This window comes from Vulpes vulpes, chromosome 8 (genome assembly GCF_048418805.1).
Source record: "Vulpes vulpes isolate BD-2025 chromosome 8, VulVul3, whole genome shotgun sequence".
In the NCBI taxonomy this organism is placed as follows: Eukaryota; Metazoa; Chordata; class Mammalia; order Carnivora; family Canidae; genus Vulpes; species Vulpes vulpes.
The window spans coordinates 52,652,954-52,668,795 of NC_132787.1; the positions used below are offsets into that span (position 1 = coordinate 52,652,954).

Below are 15,842 nucleotides of genomic sequence, written 5' to 3' on the forward strand. Positions count from 1 at the left end.
AGAGGCAGAGGGAGAGTTCCAGGCTCCTCACAAGGAGCCTGATGTGGGACTTGATCCCGGACCCCAGGACCACACCCTGAGCTGAAGGCAGATCCTCCACCGCTGAGCCACCCAGGTGTCTCTAAACCTCGTTTTAAAAGCAAATATCTAATCTTCCGGGGTTTTTTTTCCCCAATAAAAACCCTGAGTCCACCTCCTGTCATTAGGACACTACTTGGGTTTCAACGTAAATCTACATAACCCCGAATTGAAACTCTGATCTGAAATGAACACTTTGCCTTTTGAACTGGTTTCTTGTTTTTTTGACTGACATTCCTGTTAGTGGTAAATTCAATACTGCAAATCCCACCTGGAGCTCTCTTGGGACATGGCCTACTAGGCCTCCCCATGTAACATATTCCAGCATCCTGAAACCTGCATGTTGAGTAAAGTAGAATCACAGGCTATTAGATCTGAAAGGGAGCTGATGCAGTATCCAGTCCAAGCCAGAGGAGAAAAATGAGGTTCATAGAGGCAGAGAACCTGAGCAAGAGTTCACAGCTTATAGAAGTGAGAACCCAGGTCAGAGCTTCTGATCCATGCTCTGTCCAGAATATCCTAAGCCCTTAACCCAGAATAGGTAGACACATTCAGTATGTATATCCCCAAACCACAGGGCTCCCTTCACCTCCGGAGCAGGGTCAGTCACTTACCAAGTGGTATGTCTTACTTAGATCTATGAGTCCAGGTTGTTGGTAAGAGGTCAAGGGAAAGAACTGAAATCATTCACTTTTTCCTGTCCTGGAAACAGACCCTTGAGTGTGTGTGTAGTAAAAGGAATTGGATAGAGCATTGAAGAAGCCCCTTTTTGAGTCATTTGAGCCAGTGGATAGAAGGGGAAATGTCCAGCTGGTTAGGCCTGTAAATCCCCCTCCACTTCTTCCCCTACTCAGTCTGCTGCCACCAACTGAATGGAGGATGGGAGATCTGCACTGGAAATAAATCATCAGGGCTGTTTCTGTTTCTGGAAAAAGTGGTAGGAATCTGTACAGGAGTCTCACCTCTGGCAGTGCAGGATTAAGAACCTTGTTATTCCTGCTTTCTCTAAAATGGCCAGGTAAACTTGGATTTGAGCACTCCGGATTGGGGAGAGGGTGGTGAGAAAGGGGTCTGGCTGGGAGTAGTGGGGAAGGGAAGAAGGGAGGTGTTTTGGAGGCAGAGCGAACCCCTGAAATTCCGGAGTCCTGCCATGCTAGGAACGGGGCGCCGGAGAAAGGGGCTGCGGGCTCCCCACCTCCCCTTCTGTCTTCCCACTTGTCTTCCTAGCATCGCTATTTTTTCCTTTGTTCCTTTCATCTTTTATTAGGAGCGGGCTGGGAAGGGCTGAGTGCTCTCTCCAGCGGAGTCCGGACAACCGAGACAACCCCGTAGCCCCTTCTCCCTCGCGCCCGAGCTCCGGGCCTCCCCACCCCCGACAATGGTCTCTCCCGGTGCTCGGAGGCGCTGGGGGCGGGCGGAGGCGGGGCGGGAGCGGCGATGGGGGGGCAGGTCTGCATTGCCGCTTCCCCTGGTCCCCGGAGCAGTCGACGCTGCCGCCGGCCCCGCGCCCGGACCCCCGCCCTCGATCGGGACTCCCTTCTCCGGGGACCCCCCGGCCCAGGTGAGACCCCTCTCGGGCTCTGACCCCCGCCCCGCCCGGGGCAGGAGCATCCTTGCCTTGCAGCCATTTTATCCTCCGATGCTTGGCTTGGGGGGGGGTGACTGTCCCCGCTTTCGGGGTGAGGGGGCTGGGGGTGGTTTGAATGGGTATTTATTTCAGTCGCTGTGCTGACCGGAATATATATATGGAGTCGGGGTGTTTTTCCCCACCTTAACCAAGTCGCTGCAATCCTCTCGGATATTAACGGGTTGTGGGGCTTTAGGTGGATAGGATTGGGGTAGGGTTCGCTCAAAGCCCAATGCCCTCCCTACCTTGCGCGCGCGCGCACACACACACACACACACACACACACACACACGTGATAAATGACCTTGGTTGGGGCCAGAAAATGGATACTGCTTCAGTCTGCTGGCCGGGACTTGGGGGTGGGGGTGGGGGGCGGCGGGGGGGCCTTGGAGGAAGGGCAGGTGAAGGAGGGAAGGAGGGGAAGGGAAGAATGGAGATGCTGGGTAGAGCGATGGTAAATGACCAGGGTTGAAGCGCGCACGGCGGGGCTTTGGGCAGTTGCTCCCGGGTTGGGGGGAAGGGGTGTTGAGTGACGATGGGCACTTGCCCAGAAGCCGGGCTGAGGGTGGGGGGAACACTCAGAGAATGGGTTCAGTCAATTCTAGGGGCCCTTCTCTTATGCCAGAGCAGAGGCCAGATGGGGTGCTGGGGCTGTCGCTGCAAATGCTGGCAGGGGCGGTCTCTATGCCTGCGCCCCTGAAGGTCTCTCCCTGCGGCCCTGCCTTATTCCTCTGCTGTGTGCCTTCTCAGCTGACACCTTCATCTTTTTTCCCCCAGAACTGTGAAGACTCCATCTTCCTAACCCTGGGATAGGATGTAGGGAGGGGAGGTGTGGCCTTGGGCATCCTGGGTGGGAGCTGACGCGCAGTCACCCAGCTGTAACAGGGAGGGGTGCTCCAGCATATACCCCCCTTGGCCCCCCCCACCGTCTTACCCCCCCCCCAGCCCCGTGGATGTTTTAACTGACTGCTTCTTGATGACCTTGTCACATGGGCTAAGGAGGGCTGGGGCATTTAAGTGACTCCCAAAGTCAGGGACTTTGATTGGGGGTGGGGGCTTCTGGACCCTCTTCTGTTCAGGCCTACGCTGAGTGCCTAGCGCAGGCAAGCATTTCCTCCGGAACCCCCTCCCCCATTCTGCAGAGAATCTCCTGGGCACATCTTTCTAGTCAGGTGGAGCCAGTCAACCTTAAAAGGGCCACGTAACCCTGAATCCTGACTCCTCTAACCTCCACCTCTTCAGGTCCTGTCTCTCTCCCACAGGCTTAGCCATCCTGTGCTGCTTTGGGGTCTAAAAATAGCACCACTTCCTCACCAACTCAAAGAATTTGTCTTCTTTCTCTCCCTTCTGACCTCCTGGGCTCATTGGCCCTGGGAGAGCTGGCTGTTGAGCACATCATATCCTGCTGTGGCGCCGTGAGGCCTTCTCTACCCTGCATGTACCTCTCAGGGGTAAACAGTGTTGACAAACACAGGATGTGGCTCCTAGTGGGTCCATCTGTCTTCTTCAGGGTTTGGAGGTGGGGGGAGATCCCAGATGGGAAAGAAAGGAGAGGAAAGCAAATGGCCATGCAGTGAGGGGGTTCCAGTTCCACCGTTCTCTCTCTTGCACGGGGGATCGTTTGGGCCTTGAACCACAAAGAAAAGAAGGTGACATGGGGGGTCACTGGTTTTGGTCATCTAGTCTACCCTTCACATCTGGCCCGAGGGGCTAAGGCCCAGCTTGCGGGTGCTTCTCCCTGAGCCGCGTAGCATTACTTACCCCCTTCTACCAGGGCCCCTATATGCATGTGGGACATTTAATGAAGGCTCTGGATGGGTGGGAGCAGGAGGCAGGATATTTTTAGGGGAATGATCTCTGATCAGAATCTAGTCCTGCTTCCTTTTCTTCTGTGAAGGAAGGGGGATGCTTTCCTTCTATGTTTCCCTCTGGAGGATGTCCTTTTTTAGGGGGGACCCCAGGCCCCCTTCATTCTATACTGGCCTTCTACGCAGTGCGGTATTTGTGGACTCTTTTTTCCTTGACTCTTGGAGAAGGAGCAGAAAGGATGAAGGGGGATTAAGAAGGGAGGCTGTGGAAAAAGGAGGCACAACTATGGACCTTAGACCCCAATGCTGGCAGAGTATGGATCTGATCAGCCATTTCTGTCCCTGCCCCCACCAGGGAAGGGACCTATGGATGATGTCCTGAACGAAGATGGCAGTAGCCAGACATCATCCCTTCTCCATGGCCTCAGGTTCCAGGTCTCCCTTTTTTTGTGTCTCCCCTTGTTTGTCTGGAGTGAGTCAGTGTGGGCCCATCTGCTGGCATTGATTTAACACAGAGGCCTCCAGAACTCTGTTTGGGGAGGATACTGGGCAACAGCATCCAAGTCTGACCCCCTGCTCTTCCCTTGCTCCTTCTTGCTTCCTTCACATTTTTTTTTTCAATCTAATGGGAAGGAAGAAAACTGATATTTATAGAATATCTACTGTGAGGTTGGGTTCTCTTGGGGACTCAGAAAAATAAAATGATCCCCAGTTTAAGTATAAGGACACTGAGGTTTAGAGAAATTAAAGAATTTGCCCAAGAGCAGCTGGTAAGTAAATGGCAGAGCTGGAATTTCAACTTAGGTCATCGAAGCACCAGGTGCTTTGCCCCAAACCAGCTTTCTCTTTGATAGTATCCCTTTTGCTCTTTACCCTAATGAGCACCCAGAGGTGGCTTTTATTCTGGCATTTATGAGGAAGTGGAGAGGATCTCACTATATTATCATCGTCACAAAGAGACTGATATTTCTTGATCACTTTTTATGTGCCAGGTAGTATGGTAAGGAGCTTATACACATTACGTCATTTAATCCTTACTTTCCCCTCCTTAAAGAAGAGGAAACTGAGGCCCGGATGTTAGGGACATGCTCGAGGTCACTTAATTAGTAAGTGCTGAAGCAAGAGGTCAAACCCAAATCTGTCTGACTCTGGAAGCAAATTTTTACCCACTGAGAAGACCTCTCCTTGTGAGGCCTGTAAACTTGGAAACTGAGGGAAAGGGTGGAAGAGATCCACTTCAGCTGCCATCGGTGGACTGAAGTCAACAGTTTAGAGGCCTTGGGCCTCCTATACATTCTCCCTAAGCCCTGTCCCAAGTAAGAAAGCTGGACCAGAGTGGAGAGTGGAGTGGAGTGGAGAGTGGAGAATTCTGGTTTCTCATATTTCCTGTTTTATTCTTTGCAGGTCAGTGGTTAAGCAAGGGATGTGATCTTGATGTGGGGTAGGGGATCAGGAGAAAGGTTCTAGTTGACCCTGACTCAGGCAAATCTCCTAGGACTGATCTCCAAGGTCAAAGTAAGTGGCCTTATGCCAAATGATCTACAGTCTGTTGAGGTCATCATCCCTTTTTCCTGAGTGTGGGCTTGAAGCAAGGAGACCACCTGCATCACCTGGCCCCAGTGGGGCTCTGGGTTGACTGGAGCTCTGTATTGGCCTTCTTTGACATCATAGACTTTACAACCTCCTTTATCCCCCCTTTTATATTTTCTAGATCTCCAGAAGCTTCTAGAAGAGAAGTAGGCGGCCTTTCCTGAGTAGTCCTGGCTCCCCAGCTTAGCCCCCACATCTTGGCTCCCTCTTCCCTTTCTATCCCCTTGCTTCCCCTCTCCTTCCCCCATGTATCCAACTGAAGTGGCCAGAACTCCTCTCCCTCCTCTCCCCTCCTAGACACCTCTATTTTCTCCTGTCCCATGCCTGGAGATACTTGAATGCTCTTCATCTAAGTAACTGAGGGAAGGAGTCTTTCTGACTTCACAAGTCCTTGAGCAAACCTGAATAAGGAGCAGGGATTCGAGGAGATCTAGTGAAGAGTCCCAAAGATCCATCATGGAAGAAGGCTTCAGAGACCGGGCAGCTTTCATCCGTGGGGCCAAAGACATTGCCAAAGAAGTCAAGAAGCATGCGGCCAAGAAAGTGGTAAAGGGCCTGGACAGAGTCCAGGATGAATATTCCCGCAGATCCTACTCCCGCTTTGAGGAGGAGGATGATGATGATGACTTCCCTGCCCCTGCTGATGGCTATTACCGTGGGGAAGGGGCCCAGGACGAGGAAGAAGGTGGTGTATCTAGCGATGCCACTGAGGGCCACGATGAGGATGACGAGATCTACGAGGGGGAGTATCAGGGCATCCCCCGGGCAGAGTCTGGGGGCAAAGGCGAGCAGATGGCAGATGGGGCCACCCTGGCTGGAGTGAGGGGAGGCTTGGGCGATGGGGAGGGCCCCCCTGGCGGCCGGGGGGAGGCACAACGGCGGAAAGAACGGGAAGAACTGGCTCAGCAGTATGAAGCCATCCTCCGGGAATGTGGCCACGGCCGCTTCCAGTGGACACTCTATTTCGTGCTTGGTCTGGCGCTGATGGCTGATGGCGTCGAGGTCTTTGTGGTGGGCTTTGTGCTGCCCAGTGCTGAGAAAGACATGTGCCTGTCAGACTCCAACAAAGGCATGCTGGGTAAGACACAGAGGGTGTGGGGGGCCCCCCAGCCCTATCCAGCCCCCAAACTCTAGAAACACCTCTGCTCCTGAGAACCCCTGTCCATACTGCTGGGCTCCCTAGGACCCTGGTCCCCAGATTTTCCCAGAGAGCTTGGACTTACCCTGCACACTCTCCCCTCACACACCCTCCTCTTGAGATTGGGTCACAGTGAGGCTGTTTGTGCAAGGGCTTGGGGAAGGGCAACTGGGCTGGGACTTGGGTGGCACTTGGCTTAGTTCTGCAGGAAGGTGCTATGGTGGGATGGGCCCCTGTGGGGTGTTTCGTCAGAGACTTCCCTCTTGTCATCTTGCTCCCTTCCCCTGACTGGGGAAACAAGTCAGTATCTAAACTCGCTAGTTTAAATGGGGGGCCAATTTAAGGGGGTGGGGAGAGGATCACGATCACTCCCAGGCCTGCCTTCAACCAGAGAAGCCAGCCACACTTGCTCTTGGCCAGCCATGGGAGTGTTCAAGGGCCAGTGAGCGCCCTCTCATGACCCTTCCTCATGTGGACTCTGGGGGAGGAAACCCCTTGGCTCACTCCAGAGGATCCCTCAGTCTTGCTCTGCTGCCAGGTTGCCACGGGACCTTGGGCAGATCCCCACTCCTTGGGGCTTGGCTGGAGCCTGGGGATATGCAGAGTCCACAGGGATGATTTTTAAGACCAGTTCCAACTCTGAATGTAGGAAGGAAATAAGAAACGGGAGAGTTTTAGGACCAGAAGCCCTGGAGCTGAGAGGAGTGAAGGATGGGTCTATGGGGCGAATTTCCTGAGGGAACTGAAGGGATAGAACTGCTTTCCCAGGGATGCAAGAAACCCCTTGCTACTTTGTGGGCCTCAAGGCAGGGAGGAGAGGGGGGGACCTTAGGAGGCTCTGGGGGTCTGGGCCGATCCATTCCTCCTTCCAGGCAAGCCAGAGATGGCGGTGGTGTGTGTGTGTGTGTGTGTGTGTGTGTGTGTGTGTGTGTGTATGAGAGAGACAGAGACAGTGAGTGAGAGGTGAGAGCAAGCAAGAGAGAGTGGGAGGGAGAGAAAGAAAGAATTTTGGGTGGGAGTTGGGGGCTCCCATATCTGCATTCCTGCCTTTGAACCCCGGGCTTGCAGAGATGGCCTTCTGTCTTTCCTTGCTCTCATTTCTGGGTGGGTCAACTTAGTTATTCTAGAAGTTGCCTGGCTCTTTGATCCTCTCCGCAGCCGCCTCTGGTAACGCATTGCAGGTGCGAGAACCAAAGCATGTCGGCTCATTGCCCTGCTGCCTCTGTTTCCCCCTCAGGCCTCATAGTCTACCTGGGCATGATGGTGGGTGCCTTCCTCTGGGGAGGTCTGGCTGACCGGCTGGGTCGGAGGCAGTGTCTGCTCATCTCGCTCTCCGTCAACAGCATCTTCGCCTTTTTCTCATCTTTCGTCCAGGGCTACGGCACTTTCCTCTTCTGCCGCCTCCTTTCCGGGGTTGGGTGAGTGGCCGCTTCCTCTGCCCCCCACAGGCAGCCCTGAGAGGGCTGTGCCCGGGGCGCTGTTCCGTTTCTAGAGCCCAGCACCCAGCACCGTGCTAGGCACAACGGCCGCACCTCAAATGTGTCTGAGTTGAATGAATGAATCCCTCCCGGCTCCATCAGGCCAGCTTCCCCCAGCCCAGGACCCACTGCCGCCTGTCCAGAACACCATCCGTGTCCGGTCCGCTCCTGAGTTCTGCACCCCGCCCCCCAGGTCCATGCTGAGCCCGGCTCCGGGAAGAGAGAGGCCTGGCGGTCTCAGCCTTACCCCCGGGTGCCTGCGAACCCTTGAGTGGTCCCTTTCCCCATTGATGTATTTCCTGCATTGACAACAGACCTGGTTAACGCCCACTGCTGCCAGGACTCTGAAGCCGTGACCATCAGGCTCCTACACCCCAAGCCTCCCGCATGCATCCTTGCCCTGTCCCCAGCTCTTTACCTGCATCCTTGTCCTGTCCCCAGCTCTTTACCTGCCTGCTCCTGCACACCTGACCTGCTCTTGGGCTTCTCTTTGCCCATCTTTTTCCTTTGGGGATCTCCCCATTGTCTATAATTATCTCCCCCCTCTGCAACCCCATAGTCATCTTCAAGGCTCAACATGCGTTCCTTTCCCTGAGACTTCCCTGCCTGTTTCCCAGGGTCCCGAGGATGGGTGCCTCCTGGGCTACGGGGCTCTATGTGACAAGAAGTCTCTTGTAAGGTGTGGAAGCTGACAGGTGCTCGGGGAAGCAGAGCACTGGGGCAGGGGATTGGGATCTAATGCTTAATTCTTACCATCCCTCCAGGATCGGAGGGTCCATCCCCATTGTCTTCTCCTATTTCTCTGAGTTTCTGGCTCAGGAGAAACGTGGGGAGCATTTGAGCTGGCTCTGCATGTTCTGGATGATTGGCGGAGTGTATGCTGCGGCCATGGCTTGGGCCATTATCCCGCACTACGGTGAGCAGCCCCCAGGGAAGGCACCCCAGACTCTCCCTTGTGGCAGGAGCCCCCTGCCTCCCATCCCTCTGCTGATGCTGACTGTTCCTGCCAGGGTGGAGCTTTCAGATGGGGTCTGCTTACCAGTTCCACAGCTGGAGGGTTTTCGTCCTCGTCTGTGCCTTCCCTTCTGTGTTTGCCATCGGGGCTCTGACCACACAGCCTGAGAGCCCCCGCTTCTTCCTGGAGGTGAATGGGGCTGGGGCTGGGGAGGGGCGGGGGGAGGCAGAAGGTTCTATGTTCACACACTCATGGTGAGTTTGGTTTGTGGGACCCCCACAGGGGCCGTACTTCTGGGGACTTGATCTTGCTTCCTTTGTCTTGTGTCTCCAGAGGGGCTCTGCACCTGGAGAAACCAAGGTGCCTGCTCAACCCGGGGTGGCTTAAGATTCTGCAGGGAGGGGCCCTGGCCCTGGCTTCAAAGCTTAAGAGAAGTTCCCACCCTCTACTTCTTCCCCCTCCAAGTAGATGTTGGTCCGGCAGAGTCAGGATGCTGCTTCTCTTTTGCCGACTGATCTACTTGCCCCTCATCATCAATTCCCTTGTTTTCGGTTTTCTTTTTCCATTGTACCAGGGGATCCCTGGGACCTGTAGTTATATCTGTCTCCTGGACTCCCCCTACTCTCGCCCAAGTCTGATTATATTTTGCTGTTTCCTTCCTTGGGGCTCTTTCAGAGTGGGTGATGTACGTGCCTGTAGGTCAGAGGTAGGGGTGGGAGCCGTTTGGTATTCTGTGACTACAGAAGCCCCCCCCAGGGGGGGGGGCGGGTCTATAACCCTGGGCTGGGGGGAGCTAACCTGGATGTGGGAACTGTGTCTGTGGCTCTAGAATGGGAAGCATGATGAGGCCTGGATGGTGCTGAAGCAGGTTCATGACACCAACATGCGAGCCAAGGGGCATCCTGAGCGAGTCTTCTCGGTGAGCCGGAGCCCTCCCTTTGATCCTCCAAGGCCCTCCAGCTCCAGCCAGCCCCTCTCTGGATACCACCCCTGCCTTCCCTAGACATCTCCCACCACCCTCTCCTTCACTGTTGTCTCTCAGGGTATCCTATCACATCTACCCCCTGTCTGCGTTTTGCTACTACAGGAGAAACTGAGGCTCCTGAATGGGGGCGTTGGGAGATACAGACTACTTGACTGCTAACCTCTTCTCTTGACCCCAGGTAACCCACATTAAGACGATTCATCAGGAGGATGAGCTGATTGAGATCCAGTCAGATACGGGGACTTGGTATCAGCGCTGGGGGGTCCGGGCCTTGAGCCTGGGTGGCCAGGTAATGAGGGATAGTGTGGTGAAGAGGGAAAAGGGAGTGGAGAGGTGGAGACAAAGGCAGGGCTAGACCTGTGTGTGTGGCAGTGATGGGGGAACTGAGGGAAAGGGTTAGGGAGACAGAGGGGGGATCTGGGGGTGCGAGGAGTTAGTGCAGCCACTCTGACTTTGCTCCATTCCACCTAGGTTTGGGGAAATTTCCTCTCATGTTTTGGTCCAGAATATCGACGCATCACTCTGATGATGATGGGTGTGTGGTTCACCATGTCCTTCAGGTGAGGAGGTGTGTGGGGGTGGTGGGAATCGAAGTCCTAAGGATGGCTGGGGATGGGCTGGGGGTGGGCTGGGGGTGGGGGTTAGGCCGAGGGCAGAGCAAATGCCTGGGAGATAAGCCCTCCAGACCCAGCAGTCGGTGCAGGGAGGAGTGCTGAGAGATGAGGCGGGAGAGGTGAGCAAGGTCCTGACCCTCCGTCCCCTCATTTCTGGACCCCCTGGTCCTAATCCTGAGCCTTGTCTGACTCCATCATCCTTGACTCTTCAGCTACTATGGCCTGACTGTCTGGTTTCCTGACATGATCCGCCATCTCCAGGCGGTGGACTACGAAGCCCGAACCAAATTATTCTCTGGGGAGCGTGTAGAGCATGTGACCTTTAATTTCACCCTGGAAAATCAGATCCATCGAGGGGGACAGTACTTCAATGACAAGTATGTGGGGACTTTTCCATATCACTTCTTCCCTGCCCTTTATATCCCTTGTTTCTTTCAGGAGCCTGGGAGTTCAGAGACAGGGTGTGTGGGGGTAAATGCCTATGGTTTCTCAATTCCAAAGGAATGAGCCTTGGAGGAGGGTATGAGGACAAGGGGAAAGCATGTCTCCTCATCCCGGCCTTACAGGTTCATTGGGCTACGTCTGAAGTCAGTGTCCTTTGAGGATTCCCTATTTGAGGAGTGTTATTTCGAGGATGTCACATCGAGCAACACGTTTTTCCGCAACTGCACGTTCATCAACACTGTGTTCTATAACACTGGTAAGGTGGTGTAGCTGCTGGCTGTCGGACTGAAGGTTTGGATGGATCTTGAAGAGGGAAGAGGGAACCCTTCTCATTCCCTAGCTCAGGGTTCATGAGCTGAGCTCTTGGGAGCCCCAGAGGAAGGTGGTATGGGGCCTATTAGCTACCACTAAGAATTCCCAAAACTGAATGGAAATAGACCATTTTTCTGTAAAATTTTTAAGAATATCTGGCAAAAACATCAAATTCCTTTGCCTTTGAGTTGGAATTAAAGCAATTCTGTGGTGTTATTAATGCTCTTTGAAGAGGGCAAAATTCATTCAAACAGGGTCTTCAGGGAAAAAAAAACAACAATAAAAGGGATATTTGGTGCATAAAAGGCTGAGAATTATTGCATTAGTCCACTGTTTGGTTGTTGTTGTTTTTTTAAGATATATTTATTGGGGGGGCAGGGCGGGGAGGGTCAGAAGGAGTGGAAGAGAAAGAATCTCAAGTAGACTTCCTGCTAAGTGGGGAGCCCCATGTAGGGCTTGATCCCATGACCCTGAGATCACCACATGAGCTGAAATCAAGAGGCAGCCACTTAACCAACTGAACCACTCAGGCGCCCTCATATTAGTCCAGTTTTTAAAACAGTGATTCTCAAACTATATGCCCATGAAGTGCTGCTTCATCAGCTAGACTAAGGATCCTGCCTCTAATGGAATACTGGGTGAGTTTTTCCTACCTTACAGGGAAAAATAATGGAAAGGACTTTTATTATTTTATTTTACTTTATTTTTTAAGATTTTATTTATTCATTCATGAGAGACACACAGAGAGAGGCAGAGACAAAGGCAGGCTGTCTGTGGGGAGCCTGATATGGGACTCAATTCCAGGATCCTGGGATCATGACTTGAGCCAAAGGCAGACGCTCAATCACTGAGCCACCCAGGCACCCTGGAAAGGACTTTTAATGATTTTTAATATTTGGCTCAGTAAATTTTCCTAATCCCATGGCACTGCTACTGTTTATAGTCAGCTCGGGCAGACGAAAAGAAGCCAAGATTATTAATGAGAAAACTTGGAAACAGCCAGTCTCACCGGTCATGAGACTGTGGTCATTTCTTACTGTAAGGGTTTCTAGTTCTATGGTGCTATCATTTGATGTTTTGTGATGATGGCCCTGAGCAATTTAGAGCACCCCTCCTCCCCCACTGACCCCACTAAGGCAGCGCCCTGAGCCAGAAGCAGTGGTGGCGTTCCTCTCGCATGACTGCCTGCCTGTCTTGGTCTTTGCCCCCAGATCTGTTTGAGTACAAGTTTGTGAACAGCCGTCTGGTGAACAGCACGTTCCTGCACAACAAAGAGGGCTGCCCGTTAGATGTGACGGGGACTGGAGAAGGTGCCTACATGGTGTACTTTGTCAGTTTCTTGGGGACGCTGGCTGTACTTCCTGGGAATATTGTGTCTGCCCTGCTCATGGACAAGATTGGCAGGCTCCGCATGCTTGGTAAGGGGGCAGAACTGATTCGGGGGCTGGGGAGCAAGGCGAGCCTGTCAACACGCTTCTAGTCTTATTCTGAAGGAAGAGCTTAGCCAGAGTAGGTTCTCTCTCTCTCTTCTGTTTAGGTCTTGGCTGGGTGGGGCCTGGCATGGAAGCTTCTCTAGGGGTAGAGCAGGTAGGCAGAATAGCAAGCACACGGGCTTTGAGGTTCCGGGTTTTGAACCTCAGCTTCACCACCTACCTTGGGCAAAATGGGAGTGATGACAGTACCTGCCTCACTGGGCTGATATGTTAGATCGATGCATGTAAAGCATCAGGCTCCTTGGCCTGTAGCTGTTATTGAAGAGATAGTTGTAAGTGATACTATGAATAAAACGATAATTTAAGGGAGATTGGGGATGAGTGTAGAACCTCCCTTTTGAGTACTTTCGGAAAAAGTCTCATCCTGGGCTACCCTCAAATCTAGTTGATGGCATGGGGTGGGTTGTGGGTGGGCATCACCGTGGCCAGGTTCATGCAGCTCCCTCCTTTCCTGGCTCCAGCTGGCTCCAGCGTGATGTCCTGTGTCTCCTGCTTCTTCCTGTCTTTTGGGAACAGCGAGTCAGCCATGATCGCTCTGCTCTGCCTTTTTGGGGGGGTCAGCATTGCATCCTGGAACGCGCTGGACGTGTTGACCGTTGAACTCTACCCCTCGGACAAGAGGTAGTTGGAGTGTCATGGGAGCAGGGTAGCCGCGTTTAGGGCCTACAGGGCAGGAGGGAGGTGGGGTAAGGAGGTGGGAAATCATCTTGAGGGTTAAAAGTGCACGCATTCCCCTTGAGTTTCTCCTCTAAGGGCTGGTGACTTTTGTATTTGCTCCTTGAAGTCTTAACCATTAATCTAATTTTTTGGTCTTCTTTTCCCCTTGTCTCCCAATCTATATTCCCTGATCTTTCTCTCCTTCCTCTCCTTTGTGGCTACTGCCTGCCATCTCTCCTCCACTTTCTCACCCACTCACCCATCCCCCACGCTTCCTCCTCATCTCCTTTTCGTGCTGCCCCGGGGGACCTCTGAGCAGGACCACAGCCTTCGGCTTCCTGAATGCCCTCTGTAAGCTGGCAGCTGTGCTGGGGATCAGCATCTTCACATCCTTTGTGGGGATCACCAAGGCTGCCCCCATCCTGTTCGCCTCAGCTGCCCTTGCCCTTGGTAGTTCTCTGGCCCTGAAGTTGCCTGAGACCCGGGGGCAGGTGCTGCAGTGAGAGGGCCGCAGGGGTTCAGAGGATGGCAGGCACACTGTGAGAGCAATGGCTCCTCCTTCACCCTCCCTGCCCTGCCATCCTGGGCCCGGGACCCTCGCTCCCCATTCCCCTGTGTTCTGTGTCTAGGCCGTGTGTGTGCGCGCGTGTCTGCATGTGTGTGACCCGTAGGCAGGAGCTCCAGGGAAGGCTTCTTCATCCTAGTTGTGGGATGCAGCTCTACTCCCCATCTCCTACCCCCATTGACTTTGCACAAGAGAAAGCTTGGCCTTACCCTTCTTCCCAGTGTTAGCTAGGGGCCTAGCTCCTCCTGGCTCTAGGAGCTCCAGAACAGGCCTCCTGCCCTTCCCCTCATCCCTCTGCCTAGGCCCTTGTGAAACCACAGTCATGTGGTTATGCTGGGGGCTGGGGCTCGGTGGCGTCTAGGGACCAAAAGAACTTCTTAGAGTTGGAAGGGCCTCAGGTGCCCTCTCACATCTGTTGGATGCAGGGGGAGTAGCAATAAACCTCAGCCCCCTGGCCTCCACTCTCCCCTCAATCTGGGCTACAGGTAAGAAGCCTGAATTTTATGAAATTAGCTTTCTGATTCTTATTTATTTATATATTAAGTTCTGAGGCAGCTCTGCAGGACTGTGTGTGTGGATGCATGTGTAACACTTATGTGTGTGTATGTGCCATGGGGTGGGGTGTCACTATGCTGTCCTCAGATACCAGCCACAGGTCATCTCAGTCGACACACACACTGCCCTGCCTCCCACAGCCCCTCCCTTGATCTTGTTTCTGTGCCAGGCCTGGGAGAGAGGAGCCCTAGGCCAGGTGAGGATGAGTCCCACAGTCTAGACAGACCTGACCACACATGACAAGGTCCATCTCCTCCCCTCCTCTCAAGAAGCACAGGCCTCTGGAGTGAGAGGCTCCACTCACTATAGCACAGACAGGGACAGCACAGCTGCCCTCCCACCCTTGGTCTGTACCCCCACAGGCAGAGCAGCAGGGGAGGGAGAGAAATCAGGCCTACCCCCACAGGCAGAGCAGCAGGGGAGGGAGAGAAATCAGGCCTAAGGTCAAACCAGCAGATTAAAAAGCACAAGGGGCAGAATGTAGGGGCCCTCCCACCAACTCCTCTGAAGTGGGAAGAGGTTGGGCAATAAGCCAGGGACCCCTCATGCGGGATCAGAAGCCTCAGTTTCCCCATCTCACCCTTCTACGTGAGAGGCCCCTGTAGTTAAGCTGCCCTTGCCTCACCCCACTGTGTGGCTGCTTTCTTTGGTGCCCTCCTGCTCCCCACCCCACCCCCCACCGTAGCTGTAATATGTTGTAGTTTTTAGCTGTTTGTAAAATGTTAAAAAAAAAATGAAAAAAAAAAGTGAAAACAACAATAAAAAAAGAAAATCCAAATTCACCCTCCTCATGCTTCATCTGGCGCCCCCACCCTATGGTCACTCCTCCCATTTTGTAACACTGAAGGGGGGGCGCTGTTTAACTCTTTGGTATCTGTGCTCAAAGGATTGCCTTCTCCAGTGTCCAGTGTATGAGTGTGTACCCCCTTTCCTCACCCTTCATTTGCTGGACGCAACCTTCTCCCCTCTGCCCCCCCCCCCCCCAGAGGGACCCATCCATCTCTCCTGCTCTCCTGGGGAACCCCCCTAAGCCCAACTCTGTTGATGTGAAAAATGAAATGAAAAATATTGATGAAAAATAAAAAGGAAATAAATCCTTAAAATCCAAGATGGCTATGCCTGCTTCTTTGCCTCTCCATCTACATCCAACTCTGTTCTGCCTGCTGGGAGAGGAAGACAGTGAGATGGAAATATTATTCCTCTTTCCTCAAACTGAAAGCCAGAATAATATGATGTACCACATTTCTTTCAATTGGCCTCTCTATCCTGACTTTTTTCCTGACCTTTATCCTGACCTCCTCGTCTCCCAAATTTGAAAAGTTGGGGTAATGTCCTACAACTCGCTAGCAAAAAAAACTTGTAATTGGTTTAAAAAGGGAGCTAAAGACTTGAATAGACATTTCTCCAAAAAGACAACGTACAAATAGCCAACAAGTCTATATAAAAAATGCTCAATAGCACTAACCATCAGAGAAAACACAAGTCAAAACCACAATGAGACATCTCTTCACATCTATCCATCAGTATGGCTTTTACCAAAAAA

General features: G+C 53.0%; 1 protein-coding gene across 1 annotated transcript; it reads left to right on the forward strand.

Annotated features, from left to right (window-relative positions):
- Positions 1-1,228: 1,228 nt before the first annotated feature.
- SV2A (synaptic vesicle glycoprotein 2A) lies at positions 1,229-15,407 on the forward strand. Its single transcript, XM_025983134.2, has 13 exons — positions 1,229-1,639; positions 5,225-6,181; positions 7,479-7,659; positions 8,484-8,635; positions 8,730-8,863; positions 9,504-9,593; positions 9,838-9,948; positions 10,131-10,219; positions 10,486-10,650; positions 10,840-10,973; positions 12,241-12,447; positions 12,984-13,143; positions 13,499-15,407. Exons 2-13 carry the CDS (start codon positions 5,560-5,562, stop codon positions 13,680-13,682), a joined length of 2,229 nt encoding a protein of 742 aa, XP_025838919.1. The 5' UTR covers positions 1,229-1,639; positions 5,225-5,559; the 3' UTR covers positions 13,683-15,407.
- Positions 15,408-15,842: the final 435 nt, after the last annotated feature.